This window comes from Netta rufina, assembly GCF_964035555.1.
Source record: "Netta rufina genome assembly, chromosome: 7".
NCBI classification, from domain to species: Eukaryota; Metazoa; Chordata; class Aves; order Anseriformes; family Anatidae; genus Netta; species Netta rufina.
The window spans coordinates 16,165,744-16,187,843 of record NC_140130.1 but is presented as its reverse complement, the minus strand read 5'-3'; the positions used below and the strand labels follow the sequence as shown (position 1 = coordinate 16,187,843).

At 44.2% G+C, this 22,100-nt stretch overlaps 1 protein-coding gene across 11 annotated transcripts in view; it reads right to left on the bottom strand.

Annotated features, from left to right (window-relative positions):
• Window positions 1-22,100, bottom strand: part of CAMK2G (calcium/calmodulin dependent protein kinase II gamma) — a 109,735-nt gene that overhangs the window by 14,008 nt on the left and 73,627 nt on the right. For 5 of the 11 annotated variants that reach the window (XM_084290047.1, XM_084290045.1, XM_084290049.1 and 2 more), the window contains exons 11-16: window positions 19,765-19,848; window positions 19,067-19,109; window positions 13,861-13,901; window positions 6,111-6,143; window positions 2,206-2,274; window positions 582-626 (exon numbers count right to left, since the gene is read on the bottom strand). In XM_084290047.1, the coding sequence (XP_084146173.1) occupies window positions 582-626; window positions 2,206-2,274; window positions 6,111-6,143; window positions 13,861-13,901; window positions 19,067-19,109; window positions 19,765-19,848 (315 nt within the window). The remainder of the gene's footprint in view (window positions 1-581; window positions 627-2,205; window positions 2,275-6,110; window positions 6,144-13,860; window positions 13,902-19,066; window positions 19,110-19,764; window positions 19,849-22,100) is intronic. The other 6 variants (XM_084290050.1, XM_084290054.1, XM_084290046.1 and 3 more) reach the window with 2 other exon arrangements.

Genomic DNA, 22,100 nt, shown 5'->3' with positions numbered 1-22,100 from the left:
AGGAAGGTAGGGAAAGCATGAACACATGGGCAAGGGTGGCCAGGACAGGAGGACACAAATGAAGATTTGGATGACAGCAGGCCAGATATTGGCAGAACTTAATTGCGTCGCTGCTTAACTTCTGCATGTACAAGCAGTTCAAGCCATCCACACAGCGCTCTTACAAGACCAGAAGTAACCAAACCATCAAATCAAATGGGAGATCAAATGGGAGTTGCTTCTTTTTGGAAGAAGAACAGCCGCAAGAAGCTAAGGAAAGGCTTCTAACCTTTCTCAACGGAACAAGTTCTCCATTTCCAGAAGAAATAAGTGCACAAGCACCTGTACCTTCTCATCCACCCCAGATAAGAGAGTGGTGATTAAACACCACTGTAGAAAAGAGATACTTGAACTGTTGTCCCTACTCAGCCTCTTCTAGGGACCTAGATCCACACAACACAGCCCTCCCAGTCCACTGCTGCCCACAGTGTTCAGGAGCATGCTACACACCAAACACCAGAAAGGCAGAAACTAAACTCAGACACACAGATGAGAATGACGAGAGAAGCAGAGGTTTCTCTGGCAACACTCCCATCCCTTACCTTTATGCCATCTGTAGCATTATGGACAACAGTTGTTTGAGGCTCCTAGGAAAGGATGGAAGAATCATTAAACTATAGTACCAAAGCATTCCCTCATTTGCTTTCATTCCCCAGCAAGTGGAGAAAAGGTGACTGACATAAAAATCAAACCACAAACTCCAAACAGCACACGTGTGCTTGCGTGCGCACGCACACACTTCCTGCACAGAAGGTTTCCTGAAGAGAGAGACTGCACTAAAAGCTACGGTTACAAGGAGACAAAGCCCCCAGGATCCCTGCAATCGCCCCTAATCCCCAGTTTGCCTCCAGAGAAGCAGGCTGGCACAAATGCCAGAGAGCACCACACTGGTCAGCCCCCGCTCCCTACAGCTGTTGATGAAGTAATGACTCCTCAGCAGCATCTTCACCAGAGAATGCTTTGGAAGGGAGAAAAGGATAATCCTGGGCTGGGGCCTTTGTCTCCCAGGTTTTTGGAAAGCTTGCCAGGTGTTTTTCCCTTATAATGGGACATTCATAATTTCCTTATTACAAGGGAAATAAGCCAGACTATCTCAATGGCTCTCCTGAGGAGCTGCTAAGGGAACTGGGCTGTGAAAAAAAAGGCTCATTTTTCTACAGGTCTCTAAAGTGGAATCCAATTTCAATAATAACAATAATAAATAATTTAGAAAGGGTTCTTCAGTATCAAATCCTTAATGAATAAAGCTAGTGAAGGGAGAGCAGAAAATTATGAAGTGTCCCAAGAACCCTTCACTCTGCAACAAACACAGCAAGAACAAACTCTCTCCTTCCACCCCCCAAAAAATGCCAAATCCAACTCTCCAGTGACACAAAGAGCAGCTTCCAGGCCTAGGGGTGCTAACTAGCTCCTGCACTCATCCCTTTGTTACCGGGACAAGACTTCAGGGTCCTGCACCATTTCCTCCTGCTGCCATCTCTCTGGCGGGGTGGCTGAGCAAGGCCACCAGGGACCATGATGGTGCTGTGAAGGGCTCACCCACCCACCTCTGTCACCCATTTCCCTGCTGCCTGATCTTCCAAGCCTCCTGAAGCAGCCTACAGTGAGCTGTGCCACTACACTTACTCGGCACAGGGCACCCTATGGAGCCTGCTGCACGCAGCTTTGAAGCAGAAAACACTAGCCCAGCAAGCCAGCGAGCTGCAGAGGGGCAAGCACACAAGTGAGCAGGCCAAATGGGCCACCTAAGGACTCCTCTGAAAACCCTTTCTTCTGTGGTGTCCTGAAGTCCATCCTCAGCTTCCCGGGTGTTGGAGAGCAGATGGAGCTGGCCACTCTCTTCTTCCAAACCAGCCTCCCCAAAGCCAGCAGGACCAGTTGAATGGGACACACAGAACTATACAGGGATGATGGCACAAGGGGAAGTTCAGGCAAGCTGCGATCCCCACATCCAACCACAGCTCTGCTCAGCACCCCCACCCCAAAGCCTGTGAGGCTGTGACCAGGCCCACAGCAGCACAGGGACACGGACAGAACGAAGCCAAAACACAAGCTGAAACAGAGCAGCACAAGCAGCACTCAGGGTGGGGGTAAGGAGAGAAGGGGTGAGGACAGAATCAAAATTAAACCAAACAGGAAAAAAAAAATAGTGGTTGGGGAAGATACCATGGACGTCTGCACTGGGGGTGTTTCTTTTGCAGTGCTTACTATACTGGTTTTGTTGTTGCTCTGTGGCTGAGACAGAAAAACATGGTTTTAGTTCCCCTGCTGGGCAGAGGCAGCAAGAAAAAGACAGCATTGCTCCAACCCCAACCATCTCCTCAGACCCACCCCTCCCCACCAGCTCCATCAAGAAGGAGGAGGAAGGAGTGCTGTCCGGGTCGCTGGACATCATCCTTCCCTTAGAGGTATCAGAGGTTGTAAGGGAGGTACCAAAACCCAAATGTGCATGGACTGCTAGAGCTATAAGGAAGGAAAACAGAGGGGAAAAGGCAGCAGCCCAAAGGGATGGGGGAAAATCCTGGAATGAGCACCAGCAAAACTATTTGGTGAAGAAGAATGAGGGATGGCAGCGGTCCCAAGAGAAGGAGACTACAAAAGTGAGAGAGAGACAATAGCCATGGTGCCATCCCAAACAAGGGACAAACAGGACTTGTGACTGAAAAGTCCCAAAGTGCACAGGAACAGTCATAGATAGGTGATGATGCTGAGGCTCCCAGAGAATTTACTGATGTAAGAGAACACATGGTCAACCCTAGAGGAGGCAGAGAAAAAGTGAGGCACGGTGTGTCGTGTCCCTGCTGTGACCTGAACAGAGCTGGCAGGACCGAAATATGGGAAGGGGAGGGGAGGGTGCCCGCAAGGAAGTCTGTGTAGTTCCCAAAGCAGCAAGTCCTCTGGACAGTAGTTTTTCCATCTTTTCTCTCTTCGGTTTCTTGTAGCTGTGGTTAAGAATAAAATTCCCATTTCCTGCATTCTCAGAGCACAAGTGTGAGGCAGTCACCAGCCTGCTGCAAAGGACCGTCCCACTGAGTCACAAGTGTCACTTGTCAGGAATGAGCAAACTGTTTGCGGGAAGACAAACCTGTGCCCACTAGTACACATGTCCTAGCCCCCCAATCCAGGCATTTGCTGGGGAAGGAGGCCCACGGTTCACCCTGCTGTGTAACCCCCCTCCAGGTGTACCGCTCTCCTGCTGTGCGCCAGCAGCAGTGTCAGAATCAGCTCTGCGGGAGCCTCACTCCGACTCCTTGGTTGACAGATGGGGATGACTGGAGCTGAGCTCACAGCAAGGTGACCTCACTGCAGCTGCTCTTGATTCCACCATTCTTGGTGAGAGCAAACTGACACTGCAAAACATCAGGCCCTCATCACCCAGTAACCAGCACGAAGAATGCAGGACTCAAATGCTGAGCTGGAAAACATCTGCCAAGTTTTAGTTATGTCAACCAAAGACAGATCCTGTGAGGCTGAAACTTCACACACACCCACAAATACTTCAGTTGTTCTTCACGAGCAGCATGCCTTGGCTTAGCTATCCCTTTTGGAGAGGGAGAGAGGGCAAAGAGAAGAGGAAGATGGGACAGGTGGAGAGGAGAGGAAGTAGGAGAGACAGACGGGAATGAATACTTTAAAAGTCCATGGAAAAGAAAAGAATATGTAACACACTTGTCCCCAAAGCTAAGAAATGAGAAAATGCACAAGTTACTGGTTATTGCCTCTTCCTACACATTGTCCTAAGACTTTGGCCTTCCAAGAGCTTTGCTTCCTGCAAGTTATTTCCAACCTGATAGCAGAAGAGATAACAGGCTGCTGTGGGTATAATAGGAGCATGTTGACCTGAAAACATGAATCCCAACTTATTTTGTGGCATACACAACCAGGCTTCTGGCAACGTTTGGATCTACCCATCCACACAGTACAAGGTTCCCATACATCTTCAGAAAGTGATCCTAATGCAGAGATCTTCCAAACCTCTTCCAGTGAGAAGAGCACAACTCATTTTTTCTTAGTCTACTGGAATAAGATGATAAAGTTACCATGAAAGAAGGTGTGCAAAAATGCTTTTGATTTTTTTTGAAAGGCACTGTAACTTGGGCCAAATGGGTAAAACACCCAGGAAACCACTGTTCTGGGAAAAAGTTGACAGCAGCTTCTTAGGTGTGGGATGTCGTCTTACTGTGCACAAATCCATGCACACCCAAAACACGCAGCCTACCCTCCGAGCTGCACTGAACACCCAGCCCACTCGTCATACTCCTGCCCATCCAGTGGACAGGAGGCAGAGTACCATGTTTCCCAGCCTGGATTCACGCAGTATTTTACTCCAGGACAGAGTCTGAAGGAAACGTGAGGTAGAGGACTTAAGCTAAACATTTTTCGTAGTTCTTCCTCTGATAAAGGTGCCTGATGTACTGAGTTTCCCACACAGATGTTTGTGTCTTCTGGCCACCTAACCCATTGCCCTTTGCTTGAAAGGCCTGGCATGCCCAACCCCGAGCCCAGGGGCCACAGCCAGCCCTTACCCCTCCTTCCCCTCCTGCTCCCAGCCAGGCTGTGATTCACAGCAGTACAGCTCAAGTTAAAAGAGGCCGATTCACCTATAAAGGTGCCAGGCTGTTCTTCAGATCTATGTAACACGATTAGTTTTGGCACAGCACTTGGCAGTGCTTCCTGAGCTAGACAAGAGACAGACAGACAGGCACAAGCAACACAGAGGGTGCAAGAGAAAGAAAACAGACCAGTGATCATATCGCTAGGGACTCCCAATTCTAGCCAACTAAAAGCAAGCCAGTACCAACACACGGGCTGTCTCTGGTTATTGAGCCACCTTCGCTGCTTCTCTGTTTTCTGAGGCTGACACTTGCATGGTTTACATATCCCAACTGCTTTAAAACAACATGCAGAGGGATTGGCAGTGGGCAGAAAAGCAAGGCTAGAAAGGCACAAAGGACTCCTGCCCTTGAGTTTCGTAAAGGCAAGGCTGGTGAAAAGCGAGTCCCTTGCATCAGATTTTCCAAGCAGTACTTTGGGATTACTCGGTGTGTTTACATAGCTTTATGATGCCACTGAAGGAGGAAGAGGAGAAACATCTTCCAGACAGTAACATAGAAACAAATGATTCTGCTTTCTCGGTACTTACAATGCTCCCGTTCCTACCCACAATAGGGAGAAAAATATCCTGTTCTTTTTCTGTCTACAGGAGAAAATGCAATCACTAATTTTTGTACTTGAGTTACTGTTCATACCTCGCGTCAGAGGGACAGGCATTACCTAATGGGCTGTATATGACTCCTTACAATATGGCACTGGCCAATTTTCTCTTTGCTCCCTTGAGAGTGGATTTGACTCCTTTTCTGACAAATTCTATGGAAGTCAAACATCTGGATGGATGAAAAAAGGAAATGAATAGGGCGGGGAGGCAGTTACTGGGTATTTGGTCATGCTGGGACACATAAATGAGATCAGGACAAAGGGAAGTTTTGGATTATAAAGGCTCTGACAAACCTTTTCAGTAAGAATGCTAAAAAAAGAGGTGACCGGCAGCTCTGAGCCGCCCGGCGGTGCTGTGCCCACACATTTCATCTGAACAGTGGAGCCCCATCAGCCTCTGCCACATTTGGAGCGACTCCCAGTTTGCTCTACACTGCAGGGCTCCCACCAAGGATGACGGCACCAACGCCAGGCAAAGCACCTGCTGCTCTTTTTGGCACCTCTGCAACAGAAGGACAAAGCCCCATGTCCAGGCAAGGCACACACCTGCCCTGCTGAGCCCAGGAGAACAACTGCCTTGCTTGTTTCACACTCAGACCAGACACCGATAGCAGGCAAGGTCAAACTGCGTTTCCAGCAGCTGATTTTCTGCACAAAATGGGAACTGTGTGGCTGGCCTGGGGCCAGACGATCACAGGGCCCTTTTAGTGAGGACATGGACCTTTCAGTGCACAACGAGCCCCCCGCACCGCCCCCCTGCACAGACATGCTATGTAGGGTGATGAGCACAAGCCGAGCGTGCATGGCATGAGAATGGCGGACGCACGAATCGCAGGCAGCTTACGGGAGGTGCTCACCATCAAATGCACACTGGAGCTCGACTTCCTTTTCTGGACACACCATTGAGAGAGGGAAAGAGAAGGGAAGAGAGGAGATGAGAAGAAAAGCACAGAAACTATTCACACATTAGTGTGCCAGCAAGGGCCCCCCTGCCAATAACGCTCCCCTAGGGCAGGTTTACGCAGCAGCAACAGAAATGCACAGACACACGAGAAGGTGCGGACAGGTCCCTGCTACACAGCGGGGGACAGGGCAGGGCTGCAGGCCCCCATCCACTCAAACGTCGAGGTCAGAGCATAGGTGCCCCACACACTGATAGGAGAGGAGGAGAAGAGGGAGGAATATATAAATAGATATGCACAGGACAGAGGATGCAAGGGGGCGTCTGTATGTGCTTTCCCCCTTCAGACAACGGTGCAATTCCCCCAGGCCCACTGAAGAGGTAAGCAGCACACCCCCACGCATGCACACTTGGAGGAAGCACGGGTGGTTTTTTTGCAACTAGACTTGGAGGGTGGGGAGGAAGGCACAGCAGGAGAGGCGTCCCCAAGGGCTAAAGAAAAAGAGAGGGAACTGGTGTGCGTAGCACAGGAAGCAGAAAGCCTCCCTCGCACAGAAATGAGGGCTGAGTGAAGAGGCAAGATTCACCCATGCTCAGACACAGAGGAAAGGCAAGGAAGGCAAAAAGGCACTCCACAGCCAGAACACCCTGCGCTCTCAGATACTGGGAGAAGAACAAAAAGGGAGCAATGCTTAAGCACTACCCATCTTTCCAGGAGTTTATTCTTGCTCAAAGACATCTTCAGTCACCTCCAAGGACACCTTCGCACCAAACTCCACTCTCCAGTGAGCCAGGCTCTGCACGCACGCCTCTGTTCTGTCACCGCACTCTCAGCGCCTCACCCTGTCCATGCTGCACTCAGCAGGTTTTCAGCACGACAATGGTACTTCTACACACACACCCCCCTCCGCCCAACATTGCTGCATACTTTTACCACCTGCTCTTCTCCTTTGGTGCTATCTAGGCTCTGAAGCCCACTAATCTGTTCACCAATGTTTCTTTTCGTAAAGGCAAAACGGGGCTTGCCATTTTCTGTTTTACAGCCTTCTAATTCCTTTCATCTTCTTTTAAGACAGTATAGCTTTTCCATATGCTTTGCCTTAGGTTAGGGTAAAATGAGATGAATCACCAGTGCATGAATACGAAGCTCAGACCACCAACAACTCAGAGGAATCCTTGACTGGGAATAGAGGAAATCCACATCAGCTGAGGAACTGCTCCAACACTTGAGTTATTTTTAATGTATCCTTTAAGTGGTAGCAGAGGGAGACTACACAGATACTGTAGGGAAACTCCTCTCTAAGGAAGACAGAATCATTTGAAGTTTTGATGAGTTATCAAAAAACAAAAAGAGGAGTAGAAAATGTTGAGAGAACCGAAAGTTCAAGAGAACAAGGAGAGTCAACCAATCCATACAGGAAAAAAATTTACCCTCCTGTTTTTCTCCTTAGAAACTGCAGGCCCAATTAACACTGACAATAACGTTACAAGTGGAAAGAGAACCCTCTGCAGACCAGAATTTAATTAGAGTACAACCTAAATTTAAAACACTGTTGGTGTATTAACATGACATGAGAGACTGGAAACCTCGGAAAGCACATCATTACTGGCTAGCATCATAACAGGGAAAAAACAACTAGCTAGGCAGTGCGAAAAGGATGGGAACACAGTAAGTGTTAGAGCATCAAAACTTAAGTCAAAATATACACATGGAAATTACTAACAGCAAGCCAGTCTCTCAATTCCCTGATGTGTGGAAGTCAGGTGGTCACTTCAGAAAGAGGAGCAGATTCTCTGCAACTAAGCTTACAGAAGAATCTTGCTTTAGGTAATAATCAGAAGTCACCAGATGACAGAACACGCCCCGAAGAATCACTGTATCCTCAGCATAGCTGCAGTACTAGAAAGAGCCAGTGTAAACTACTCTGAGCACCTACAGAAAATGTAATATGTACTAGAAGAGGCTATAGGAAGTAGAGTGATTCCAGTCAACATCTCAGCGACAGTTCTAGGCACCTCACAGGGATACCTTTTTATAAAAGCCTTTTGCATTTCAGTTGTCTGCATGCAGTTCCTCAGTTTGAAAGAGAGTGTAAGCAAGTTAAAATCCCATACTTGCTGCAACTGTCATTCCTATCTACACAGAGCAAAGTCACTTCAGGACTTTGCTTTAGTCCTTTTGTGTGATGCTGAGCAAATCATTTCAAGTTTCTGAATCCTCCTTTTCTCTTGCCCTTTGTCAGCTTGTCTATTTAAATTGTAAGCTAAGAGGCAGGGATTTTCTGCTTAGGCACTGCCACAGTGCTAAGCACACTGGACCCTTGATCTCAGCTGCAGTTTCCATGCATTACAACAATACAGGGAAAAGCCTGAATGCATCAAAGGTGGGTAGAATACGTTACTGGATGTCAGCACTTACACAGATCTGAAGGGCTCCCTGAGCATCTTGCATAAAACAACTCAGCAAAAACTGTGGCATTCAGGTCCTCTTGGGTTCTCCTCATTTCACTTCAGCATAACCACCTTTAAACAGCATAGCTTAAAGATCACGAGATGTCCGCAGACAGAAATCGAAGCATTAACTTGTGTTGATCACTGCATGGATGTTACTTGACCCCTTACAGATTTCAGCACAGGTAATTTTCTGAGGATTCCCTGTTGGTTCACCTTGCTACTGTGCCTTCTGTCTAAAGCATGCTTTCTCGAGTTGCTTTCTGGGCAGCAATGCCAGCTTACAGAGCATTCCAGCCTTCCCCGCGTGCTTTTTATTGGGCAAATGGTAGGCAGGCTGGTACCCACCAGGCATAAGATGTATGTTTACAGCAATACTCTTTATGAGCAGCAGAACAAATGGTATTTGGTGCCTCTTTGAAGTTAAACGAGATGATGGGAAGGTTTTACAACATTACAGCATTAACCTTCTCACACCAAAATCGGGATTTTTACTCTTTCAGCTGTGTTCTCCTTTCAGCTGTGCTAGTCAGCTTTTACTGGACAAGAGAACTGTGTGCATGCAGCAGAGAGACAAGGTAAGAAGTCAACAAATTTAGTGGAGCATTGCAAATGAATGCTGTTAAACCTTTTTACATCCCATAGCATTCTACACAAGTTTCTATTTATATCAAGTATTACGCTGGGTCTGAAAAACATGATTAGTATCATTTTGTATCCTCAAACCAAAGTGCTCAGGGAAAAAAAAAAAAAAAAAAAAAAAACACGGAAAGAAGACGAAACTGACAAAGAGCTTAGAGAAGATCTAATTTTAAAATACTTACAATTATATACTTCACTAAAAATAGCACTTTGTGCATTAATGTATTCTGATTACAAAGATGGAACTGACAGGCCCTCCTAGAACTAGAAACAAACTCATCCTCTCACACTAGCAGGAAGGGAAATTCCCCTTTAGAAGAAAAAGGAAAACAACTGTTTGAAGTGCTGCCCAGAGACAAAATCAACAGCAGGACTGTGACACCAACCACAGGGAGCCCAGACCTTGACAAGGTCAGAGAAAGGCCATTCATCAGAAGGAGTCCTTAATCTTCACCCAGTTGTCTGCCCCAGCCCATCCCTTAACCCCTCCCTCACCTCGCAGGGAATGGCAAATCCAGATTACAGAGAGAAAGGGAACAAGGAAGCAAGTAGATTTTATATGAAACTAAGTAAAGTAACTTTTAAAATGGCAGCTGTACAATGTTGCCCATAAATTTAGAATCTTTAAAATACATAATTATATATACCTGGGACCTACAGTGCTGGCCACAAGATAGGTGGCATGTTAGGTGGCTCTGCAATTCGTCACCCAGTATCTTCTAGCCTCACTTTCTGGATTTGAAAGCAGAAAAGCATGTTCCTTGGGTATAAAACCTGGGCCTTCCTCTTGTTGCTACTCCATCAGCTTGGATCCAAATTCTGCCTGAAGAAAGTGAGTGCAGCACTACCAACAAAGGTTTGATGAGCAGGGACAATTTAAGATTCAAGGCAGTTTAAATCATTCATTATTTAAGATAACGGAAAAGTTCTCAAGTACCAAGCTGATGAAATATCTACCAATTAGCAGAATTAGTACTTTAAATAGAAGCGGCAGAGCAAAATGAAAACCAGGAATGCCTCAAATAGACACACAAGGAATTAGCTAGAGGAGAAGGTCATCCATACAGAAATTCATCCAAATAATCCCACTGTGGGCACGCTTACATTGGAATAAAAATGTTTCCTTCCTGCCCTCACCTTCTGATTTTAGCCTCCCCCCCACCCCTTCCCAAAAAAAGTCTGAGGCAAGTAAAATGTATGCATCCCCATCGCTTCAGCATCTTAAGCTTGCTTAAGCAAAGTATTAAAGTCAGTTCCTACAGAAACAAGTAAAACCTGTGTTTGGTTCTTACAGCTAACATCATATCAACACACTGCTCTTATCAGCGCATGTGGCTGGTGCATCACTTCTCATTTGTGCTAAACCAGCAACAACCTCCTGCACCTTGCATCCTATATGCACTAATGCACGTGTGCATGAAGTTCTTGGGAATAATAACCAAGAAAGATACACAGCCCTCACTCAAACTCAGTGAACACTATGCAGCATGAATTCCTACTGTATTTGTGAAATAATGTAGGACTCTAGCATAGATATTTCTGAATACCAGCTGAAGATAGGAAAAAATACCTTGAATAAAAAGCAAATTAAGACAAACCGATTGTGCTTTCTTCTCAATAAGCTGAAAGCCATTAATTTTTTACATTAGTATAATCATCGGTTCATGGCACAAATACTCTTTCCATTCCATCTACTGTGTGGATATCTCCAACAACACTCTTCTGGAGCACAGCCAGCCGGGACCAGATAAAATCAATGGAGAAACTGAAACATTTTCTTACAAATCTACACAATGAATTAATTTCTAAGAAGACTTCAAAAAAAAAGAAAAGCAGATGTCTCTATATCTAGTGGGAACATGAGAAACAGCCTAGCCACATGGCACGTGGTCAGTAGTACACTACAGCTGAAAATAGAGCAGGCAGTGCTTGTTCTAAGTCTGCATCCTATGTAAAATAATTTATGTAGGAAGTGGGAGGGAAAAGGATACCACAAAGCTGAGAGTGTATCTGCTGCTCAAGTCATGCTAGGTTCTGCATTATTGCAAAAGGCAACAACAAAAAAAAAGATACTTCACTACAAACAATGCAAGATCAGATGATCTTAGCTGAACCCATCACTAGCACAAGTTTTTTCTCACCCTAGCTAGTTCTGACAAAATCAATGTGGTTAAGATAACGTTTCCTGCAAGAGAAACAATGCTTGAAAAGCAGGCTGGTCACAACAGTGAGGCCACCAACCAGAGACTGGCACAGGGACTGCTTCACAGCAGTCAAGCGTGGCAGTGCCACTCAGATGAGCAAATGGAGTGGTAAAAGGCTGTATTTCCATGGTATGGCTACTGGGAAACACCACCTTACAAGGAGGCAGCAAGGCAGAGGAAGGAGATACACTTGTAGTTGCAGAAGTCCTTCAATAGAAGTGCACAATGTAGTTACTACACACAGAGGCCACTACGTGCTGTCCTATCCAACCTGAGCACTGCAGCAAAGGGACCTGTACTTCTAAACGGTCTCCATTTTTAAGCAACAGGGTTACTCAAAACACCAGCTTTAGAAGGAAATATATAGTTTCTTTCTGAGTTAGAAGGCTCACTGAAACAAGGACTCAAAAGCCCCACCTGAAGATAGATGCCATTTGGGGAAAAGGCAAAGCTCAAGATGAGCATGTGTGGTGCCAGGCGATGCCCTTCCCGGACACCACTCAGGTTCATACCTCAGAACAGGACTGCTCTAACACGTAGGAGGAAATTTCTTGCATACACTTGACTGCAGGTCTCCACTGCCATGCAGAAGTAGAATGGAAGTAGAAGTGGTTCTCAGAGGACAACCCATTTCACTGCGTACTGAAAATGCTGTGCTCTCTAATCCAGCATCCAATTCACCAGAACTGTTCCTTTATGTATAAGGAACAACGCACACCGTGAAGAGTTGAAGAATACTTCAAGTCAGCTGGAAAAGCAAATCCAGTTTTATTCCCTTCACAGAGGAAGATGCTGTGTTCTACCCAAATCTCACAACACACTCTTCTTATGAACTGGAAGCCTCTTCCAATCATACAGGTCTCCTTGCGACTACATGACCAGGAAGCTGTGCCTCAACACCAGTGTGAATATTCTCTGTTTCTGGAAGATCTTTACCCAAGTAACGTCCCCTGAGAGCATATTAGAAATCAAGAATTCTAAGAAAGACTTATTTCTAATTAGGTGACAAAAAATATGTAGATGTGTTATCTGCTGCTCTTCCAGTTGCTTCTCACCTGTCACATTGGGATTTTGAAGCACTTATCTGTTGGTTCTTGGTTTACAAGATTTGGGATCACCCATTTTTACTCCACTGGGATTTTACTGTAATGTTTTCCAAACTGACAGATGTGACAGCTCAAACATACTCACTACATTATCGTGTGTGTTTGATACGTGTCTGTACAGAAGATGCAGGCATATGCAAAAAGGCACAGTAACTCACCCTTGCAGACACATTTCAAAATATGAGTATGCTAGGGCAAAATTCACATAGCTTTTTGGGCAAAAAATCCCAATGACTTGGGCAATGTTAGGGTAGAACTTAGCAGAACCGCAGGAATGCAGGTTTTACCAGGGCAGTCCCCAAAATAAACACCAGTCTTCTGAAACCATCTCTTTTTTTTTCCAGTAGCCTCGTTATAATTGTGAGTCCTTTGGAAATAGTTTCATTACAAAGGAAACAGGCTGAGAGAGGAGAGAACAAGTGTGCTGGTCAACCCCCACAGCTGGGGCAGAAGGAAGACAACACGGAGCAAAACCAGGAGATGACCTATTCCATTTAATAGCTGTAGAGAAAGGTTTTGGCTTCAAATGGAAATGCAAACAGGGAGAACAAACCCACTCTTACTGCGTGGAGGACTGTTATTCTTTCAGGTAGGGGAAGATGGTACTCAAGTCCCTGTCTAGTCCAGTAACAGATGGTAAAAATCCGCAGCCTACAATAACACAGCCTTGGGAATAGCCTGTCTGATCTCCAGGAACAAGAGGATGACCACGTGCACTGAGAGTGAAATTTAAGTGGGGAAAAAATAATTCCCCTCAGAAGGGAATGTGAGAGTGCCTGGACCTCAGGGATGTTGGCTGAACTCTAACACAAGGCTCTGGTTCCATTCTGTCCAAACAGGAACATCTGAAAGCTCTTCTTTCCCCACCCCAACGTTTGGTATCTGTCAAAGGGGAGAGACAAGGATTTCCATCGGATCAGCTGGGTATCATCAGCCACTGACAACTGCTCTTGGCAATGTTGATACCCAGAAGCATTCTGCACTGAAAAGAACAAGACTAGTCAGGCACGTGTCACACTTGAGCAAGTCCTTGATCTTCCTAATCCATAGCATCAACCAGCTCTCCATACTTCAGAGAAAGGGGGAAAAGAAAATTTTTACCTAGCTGGTTGTGTTACATATATGGTAGATGTGAGGAACATTAAGATCCCACCTGGGGCTCCATAACCATACACTGATCAGAACAATTCAAGCCACGAGACAGGGCTGTGCTTTTACCCTATAAAGGGATGGGCACCAGAGAAGTGGCTGCCTTCTGTTCAGGTGGTGGGAGGGAAAGTGAAATGGGAAAGCAAGAACTTACCTTCACTCCATCTGATTTCTTGTTCAGAAGGCTTTTGGCAGCTGTGGAGAGAAGCAAAAGTGGGTCAGATTTTGTTTTCAAGACTCCTCTCTCCCCACTTTCCACAAAACTGCACGAGACTTCAGGAGCTAATTTAATTAGCATTCTGCTAATCCCTCTCTAACAGATAGAGTGCTGGAAGACCACACAAGTCAACCATGAAATCTATCCTGGTAGCAGAGGAACACCCATCCCATCTATTGCCCACCTAATTAGGCAAAAATGCTCCCACTATCAGAATGTCAGAAAGACCAACTCTGAAATGAGTCTTCAGAGCTCATCTGTTTCTACTTGCAAACTGTGACCCATCCAGGAGCATCAGCAGTTATAGGGGGAAAATCAAAAGAAATCTGACAGATCTCTGCAACAGGATAAAGTTTATCCTCAAGTACAGCCATTTACATAACAGACTTACAGGGTCAGGATGCTCTGAACATCCATTTTAGACCCTGGAGACTGAATGCTCCAGTCCATCCCAAATTCAAGAGCTGACAAAAACTACAAGAGCACCACCCTCACAGCATTACAAAATCTTTTTCTCACAAGCCAAGAAATGAAAGGGTAAAGGGCAAACACAACAAGAGAAGATATTCACAGAATTCTTGCGAACCTCAGGGAGAGGAGAATGGAAGTAAAGGGAATCATTTAAAGCCATTTCTGATGATGCAGTACGCTCTCAGGCTATAATGATAAACACTTAAATGCAACATAAGATCCATGTGATTCTGGGAAGTTGCAAAACGTAAGTTTACTTATTGAAGTACATCACTTCAGCAGGCCCACACTGCAGTAGCTGTGCATCACTCTGAAATCCCTGCCTATTTCTTAGGCAATTTCACAGAGAAAGAAAGAAGTGACTAAAGACAACTTAATTTTTCATTAAATGTGACCTCATCTTCTGCTTGGGAAATGTAGCTCCCATTGCTCTCGTACTCATTTACTCAAATGTCTCTGGAAATTTCTTGATAAACTGCTCCTCCATCTTTTCATCCTCGGAATTCACACCAAGAGGTTTGCGTTTACAGCAGTCAGGTATAAACAGGTGTATAAATTTCTGGTCCTGAATGCATATTTACCTAAGTAACACAACACAGCAGAAGCTGCAAATATATTACCTGCACAATTTTAAATATACTTGGATTAAAGGAAAGAGACCAAGCTTCTATCTGAGCATAAATATGTATGTACACACACTAGCAAAAACTTGGCCTTACAAACACTTCTGGTATAACAAGATAATGAAATATTTCAGTGCCACTTCATTAATTGTATTATTTCCTTCTTCTTGCTCTTTAGGCAGCTCAGAAACATCTCTGCACAGTTTACACCAGCCAGGCACAAGCATATTGAGCCCTTCTTTCCTTAGCTAGAAAGCACGGCTCCCTGCATCTGCCTCCAGCCTTTCTCAACCTCATCTAACTAGTTAAAAACCCAAAACTTCACATCGGAAAGTCAGTAAGGATCTACAGATACATGTAATGATTTCTAGTTATTGTCACAAGCTGCCTCACAAAATTATTGTCTTCAGCGAGCATTGACAATTCCCAGAAGAAGAAAAAAAAGACAAACCTCAGCATCAGTCAGAGGTTTCAGGCATAAGGCTTAATTACCGTGAACGTCTGCCTTAGGCTTTGTTTTGAACATGGGGTAGCACACATGACTCATGCTGCAACATTTGAGACAAGTGAATTTCATGCAGCATGAAAGTTTGTGGAACAACTCCTCTCTAAACTAACAGTTGCAATCCAAAGTCCGGAAAATACTGCTAAGGATTTCATGCAGTCCGCTTTAAGTCTTACAGAGAAAAGCCATTTCTCAGCACTTCGTGAAGATGTGTGTTTCTAAAATGAAAACCAAAATTTTCCAACCTTGAACTAGGTTTGGAGCAGGCTCTTACAGAATTTCATCTACATAGATGAATCCAGGCTCCCCCAGAGACTACAGCTATCTGGGATCTCTGAAAACCTTGCCAGTTTTCTCCTGGCAATAAATTTATGTTTACTTCTCAGAAGATGATTTAGGAGTTACTTGCCTATGATCTAATCAATTGATTTATCGACTGTACTTTTGTATTCTGTAAGCAAATGCAGATCAGGTCACATCAATACTTGCTTGGATTGTCTGAACATCAGAAGTCACAAGTGATCACCCAAATCAGCATGTGCATACCTTGATGTGACTCCAAAGATCCCGTAATTGAAGTTCATCCTGCAATGCTCTCGCAGCAGAGCAAATACCCACCACAGAGCAGACAGGAGTTACAAACCTTATTAGAACCTCAGCTTCTTGACTTATATTCAAAGTAATGCAACTGTATCTACTTTTAATAAATAGCCTACAGCTGCTAAGAAACAATATTTTAAAAAGAACCACAAACAGCACATATTAATTGTTGAATATATTGTAACTGGGGAAAGGAGCCAGATCACATTCCTTTACCCTTTAGGAGCTGACCCCACAAAAGGAACCTAGCAAGCAACAGATTACTCACAAAACAGAAACTTCATTGTTCTGCAAAGGAAAGATATTTTGATGGAAAAAAAGTAGTGCTACAGACCCTTTAAGCACAAGTTAAAACTACACTGTCAAATGAATGAACTCCTAGGCACACGATGTTTGACAGAGGAGATAGGAGAAACCCTCTTAAATCCTGTCATCGTTGCTATTTCCTGCAGATAGTACTACCTCACCTAATTAATCGATACCAGGGTCACATGAGCTTTCATTTTCCTCTTGGCTCAAAACATCTGTGAAGTTTTAGAAGATCTCATCCCCAGGCAGGAAAAAGCTTCTCTTCATAGATCCAGGTCCCTGCCTACTGGGAATGCAGCTTTTAAGAGGCCCACAAAACAATGTCACTCTATTAGAGAAATCAAAACCCCTCAAGGTCTTTAGGGAAAGAATTAAGTACTGCTTCAGGATTTCTCAAGTGTAGTTGGATGACCCGTCATGATTGGAAGAGTCTGAGCTCTATCCCAAGCTCCCAGTTGGACGTTCTACCTTTTGACTTTGAGTTAGTGCCATTACTCTTCAGTTCCATCAGATGTATGTATTTCAACTGCAGCAATTAAGAAACCCAAGCAAAAAAAAAAAAAACAAAAAAAAAACAAACAAACAAACAAAAAAACCACAATAATAATCAAGGTTATGTTACACACAGTCACGCAAAGAAAACAATATTAAGCTGATCTCTCCACTTCCAAAAGGCATCAAGATATTAAGAATAGCTACTACCTACAAATGCTGTGAATGCTTTGCATCTAAATTCCTGTTTCTTTCTGGACAGTTTTTCAGAGCATCTCTACCTGGGATCAGAGCTTATACTCAAAGCAAAGCTCTCTCATACTGAGAACTCAGCAGGACTCACAACAGAACACCTAGGATTTCCTTTTCTTCTCTTCAGCTGTTAACTGAAGGGGATCCAACAGCTTCAGCCCCTGAGACAAAAGAATGAGCAAGGCAGAGCAAGCCTCTTCCTCCTTAATACTAGCTCAGGGAATAAGCGGCTGCATAGGTCACACACCATTAAGGAGAACCCTTCTCTCAGGCATTTCACGTACTCAAAATCTGGGCCACAGGAGATTTTCTTACCCAAGCACTTCTGCAGCTTCATTAGAAGTGACATTTCTAGACTAAAAATGAACCTAAAACTGCTGTTTAAAAAATAAACTATTTCAGAATCATCAAGTGAAGTAAAAACTAGCTAGCTGTGTGAACAGATCAGATCGATCATACCAGCAGTAAACCCAAAAGAATGTTTTCTAAGGTTCTGCTGAAGCCCTGCAGTTCTGCGTTCCCAGCTGTTCTTTCAAAATCCTTCTCAGAAAACAATGTATAATTTCCACGTCCTGTCATAACGTAATCCTGGGACAAGTGAACGGAGGAAGTGATTCTGTCCTTGCAATTGAAACAATCAGAAATACAGTGAAGGGGAAATGAATGACTGTAGTCGCATTTACTTTTTGCAGTCTGTCCTAACATAGAAGTTAGGTAGGTTCGATTTCATATCGGTTCAATTTCAAGCAAGAAGCAAGGAAAAACAACTCTGAAGTTATTAAAGGCTCTTCCTTAATTGTACCTTGTTTTAACATTCTGTAGTTTAATTTGATAACCACCACTGAAATCACCTGAATCCATATAGGAGGTTAAAAACATTGCCTTGATTTCACAAAAGACTGCATGCATAAGTGTGCCCTTCGAATGCTGGAATGATGATTTCACAGAGGTTTTTATTCCACTTAGATATTTATTGTAATGTCACACAATGTAAGGATTGGTTTCCACCATCAGTAAACAGGCAGATGAAATTAATATGCTTCCTTTTCATTCAGCATCACTTATAATGCATAGAGCAGACTCGCACTTGAAAGTAACTGGAGTCAGGTGCAATAAAAATCTGACTCATGGATTCGGTGATCATCCTTTTTAAAAGAGAAAAAAATGGCAGTGAGGGCAAAGAAAGCAGACAACCCCATAAACCAAAAGCACTTGCAAATAAAGGTTTTCCACCCAAATGGAAATGAACACAGATAAGAGTGCACCACAAATGTGCTGAGCCAAGACAATCATCTTCCAAAAAGCACTGATTTGCATGTTGAGATTTGCGTCTTCGGTAAGTGCACTACGTAATGCAGTTGGGTGGAAGCCAGACTGCCAGTTATTAAGCTTGAAAGGATGAAAAACACTTCTGAGACTCCAGGAAGGAAAATTCTAATAGTTGGATGCTTCAGACCTGTTTTTGCCGAGTCAAAGTAATACAATACTCAAATAGCTTCTTCCCCCTCCCCCCCCCCCAGCAACATTTCTACTTGTGCTGTCTCCCCACGTCAGGTCTAAAGAAATCATTACTACCGAGTCAGAGCTCCTGACTCCTGGTTTCAGACAGGAAAACTAACAAACACCAGCTAGAATTTTCCCCAAATTACAAAATATCGTAACAGCTGACTTTGCTTCTCTCTCGTGCCAGACTACAGCTCCATGTGGTGCTCCTCAGAAATAAAACTCCCTTTTTCACACTGGTCACCAGCCAAGACAATGTGACCACCATTACACCACAACAAGTTTTGGGCATGTTTACTCCTCTCCTACTCAATCTCAGACCGGTTAAAACATGCCACGACTCACACAAAACAAAACCAGGGAAGGGATGGGAACAGTAAAATCTTACCTGAAAAATTCCGAGACACAAGCATCGTTGTAAGGATTGCGCCCTGTGAGGAAGAGAAAGCAGGGATAACAAACAGTGTCACTCACTGCAGGAAGGGGCTAGACTATCTGTGGAGAATGGAGAGAATTAGGTAACAAAGCAGAGGCATCCCAGTGCTGCCCTGGAAAGACCTAGCATACCCAGGTTGTGGCCATTAGACCCGTCATAGGACCTCTCAGAGTCCGGCCTGTCAAGAGGCCCAGAGGCTGGGCAAGATATAGTCTAAGACACATAAAATGGCACCAAGAATGGTGTTTAGAAACAGCATTGCTTTCTAGTTTTCAGATAACAAATAGCTGCTCCATACACAATCCAGAGGCTTTCCAGTAGCTACACGTATCTGATAAACTAAGAGGAAAAGAGTAAGTGATCAGAACTCAAAATCCCCCAAATTTAAAAATTGTTCTCCTTCAATTCTCTTGCAGGGACATAGAAAAGGTGATTATACAGCAGAGGAGAAAGGGGAAACTTACAGCCTCAGAGAGAGAAACTACACAGCTCCTCAATACAGTTCTTTCATACCCAGTACTGGAGTACCACAAATGGTACTTCCCTAACACCAGTGAGTTAATCATAAAAAAAACACTGTTGCTAGGAATGCATTTAGCTCAAATTCAAAGAATTAAAAACAAAAGACACCTATAAACTAACATCCTTACCTTCAGCTTCCTTCTAGCATTGAACTTTCTCAAGCATTCCACAGTCTCCTGCCTGTGCATCATTGAAGCAACAGTAGATCGTTGCTGGAAAAAAAAAAAAAAAAAAAAGAACAGAACAAAATCAGCAGCTTCCCCTAACCAAATCAGCCAGGGGAGTTCTCTCCACCTGCACAAAGCCAAAACATGCAAACTGACACGGCTGATGCTTCCACCACTGCAGGGCTGAAAAACACTGCAGCTAGTTCTTAACTTAGAAATATCACAAAAGAGCAAATAGTGTTAAAGTCAGCATGGTTATTACAAGCACAGATGAGTATCAGCACTCCCTGTCTCTCTGACACACGAACGGGTCAAAATACTGATATGGCAAGTCAAACCAACAGCATGTCTATGAGGGACTGAGGTGGAAGCTCTGCAGAAAAAGATACAGATTGTATTAGTAACAACCTTTAAGGGAAAATTCCAAGCAGTAAGTAAATAATAGTGAGTGGCAGCCATCCTGCGAGCTCCCTGAATCCAAGTGCTTGATTAGCAGAGGCCTCAGCATCTTTGCATCAGATTGGCATACAAAGATTTTCAGTGTTTAAGAGGAATAACAACATGGATCTATTGCACCAATGCCAAAACCTTAGCACAACCTCTGGCCAGTGATGCACACCTGTCACCCACAGTAGACTGGGATCCCATCAGCAGCAAAAAGAGAACTTCCCAGAAGTGTTGTCAGTCATTTAGAGCACATGAGGAAACCAGAGACTGATGGTGCCAGGCATTTAGAGCACATGAAGAAACCAGAGACTAATGCCAAAGGAGCTGTTGCTCTTGCACAGAGCTGCAGGCCTGTATTCCCTTTACAAGGACAGTGGAAGAATGACTAACTTGGCAGATCAGACTGTTCAAACCAACCGTTACCTTTCTCCTGCTTGGAAGAAAACCTGCAGTACCCAAAAGAACTGTAAACAATGCCCAGATCAGCTAGTTCCATGGGAAATCTCTTCCATCCTGACATGGAAGCTAGTCACCTGCTGCAGCATGCACCTTAGTGTGGAGGGAGAAGGTAGCTAAACCGTCCCCTTTAACAACTTCAATGGTCACTGTTCATCCAGCCTCCTTTGGAGTGACATAGGTGCCCAGTTGTTCAACCCTGCCTTAAGAGAGTCAGCACACACACTTCAGAGATGCCAAGAAGCTCAGTGATTCAGATAAAATGTTAAGACTCGCCACCTCCTTTACTTCAGAGGAGCAGTACATCTCTGGTAAGAACATCTCTGTTGTGTATATGGAAGCTGCAGGGCACACAGAAACAGCAGACTTAACAGGCAGTTTGGGTGAGAGACTGGAATGGCTATGAAGTGAATTCAAACTCCCGATAACTCAAGAGACAGAAAGCCTCTCTTAAACCATTATACATTACATTGCAATCAGGAGTGAGTTAGAATACGTAGAGATTTGGTTACAGGCATTGGGACAAAAGTTAAATATAAAGAAACCACTATTAATTAAAAGCATGCACAGCAGGGAAAAAAACTCAGATGCACAAAGCCTCAGCTAGCGTACAGCATGAAGTTTTGACTTCCAAGTAACTCGCCACTTGACAGCTCACACTACACTACTGTTACACAGATGTTCACATAAATTAGGTTAAATTGCTAATTTGTTTTGTGGTGAGAAGAAAAAAATGCCACAATTTCTCAAGAACAAATGAGTTAAGCAACATAGACACATCCTAGAAAGCAGAAGTATGCTATGGTATTACAAGAGCATCTGGTTAGACTTAGGTGGAACTATTTCCTCCTGCAGAGATAAAAGAGTGCCGCTGCTGCCCTTCCCTACGCCTGCTCCCTGCTGCATTCTGGGATTTCCTCGCCAACTTCACAAAACAAGAAAAATACCCCTGCGTGGGGTCTGGCAATGCAACGTCTATATGGGAAGAACAGCAAAAGAGGTTTTGCTGCTGTCAGGTTTACAGCCAGTTAAGCTGCATCACGGTGGAAACGTTCCAACACTGCAAAGATGCAATGCAATAAGCTGAAGTAGAGATGATGAAAATATTCCTAAAATATTCTGTCTGATGCCAAACTCCATCTGATGTTTTAGGATGATATGTATTGGAACAGAAGATGTGGAGAATAACAGAAACTGTAGATATTCACCAAACTTTTCAAAGGAGACGGCATTTCGTCTCCCTACAGTGGCAATAAAAGCACCACAGCATGACAAAGTTGGCTTACTGAAGGTCAGCATCTGAAAATCACAATCTGAAAGATTTAAAATATTCTGGGCTCCTCTGCAGCTAAGTCTTCTTGGCATGTCAGTTCAGAGTAAACCACAAATCAATC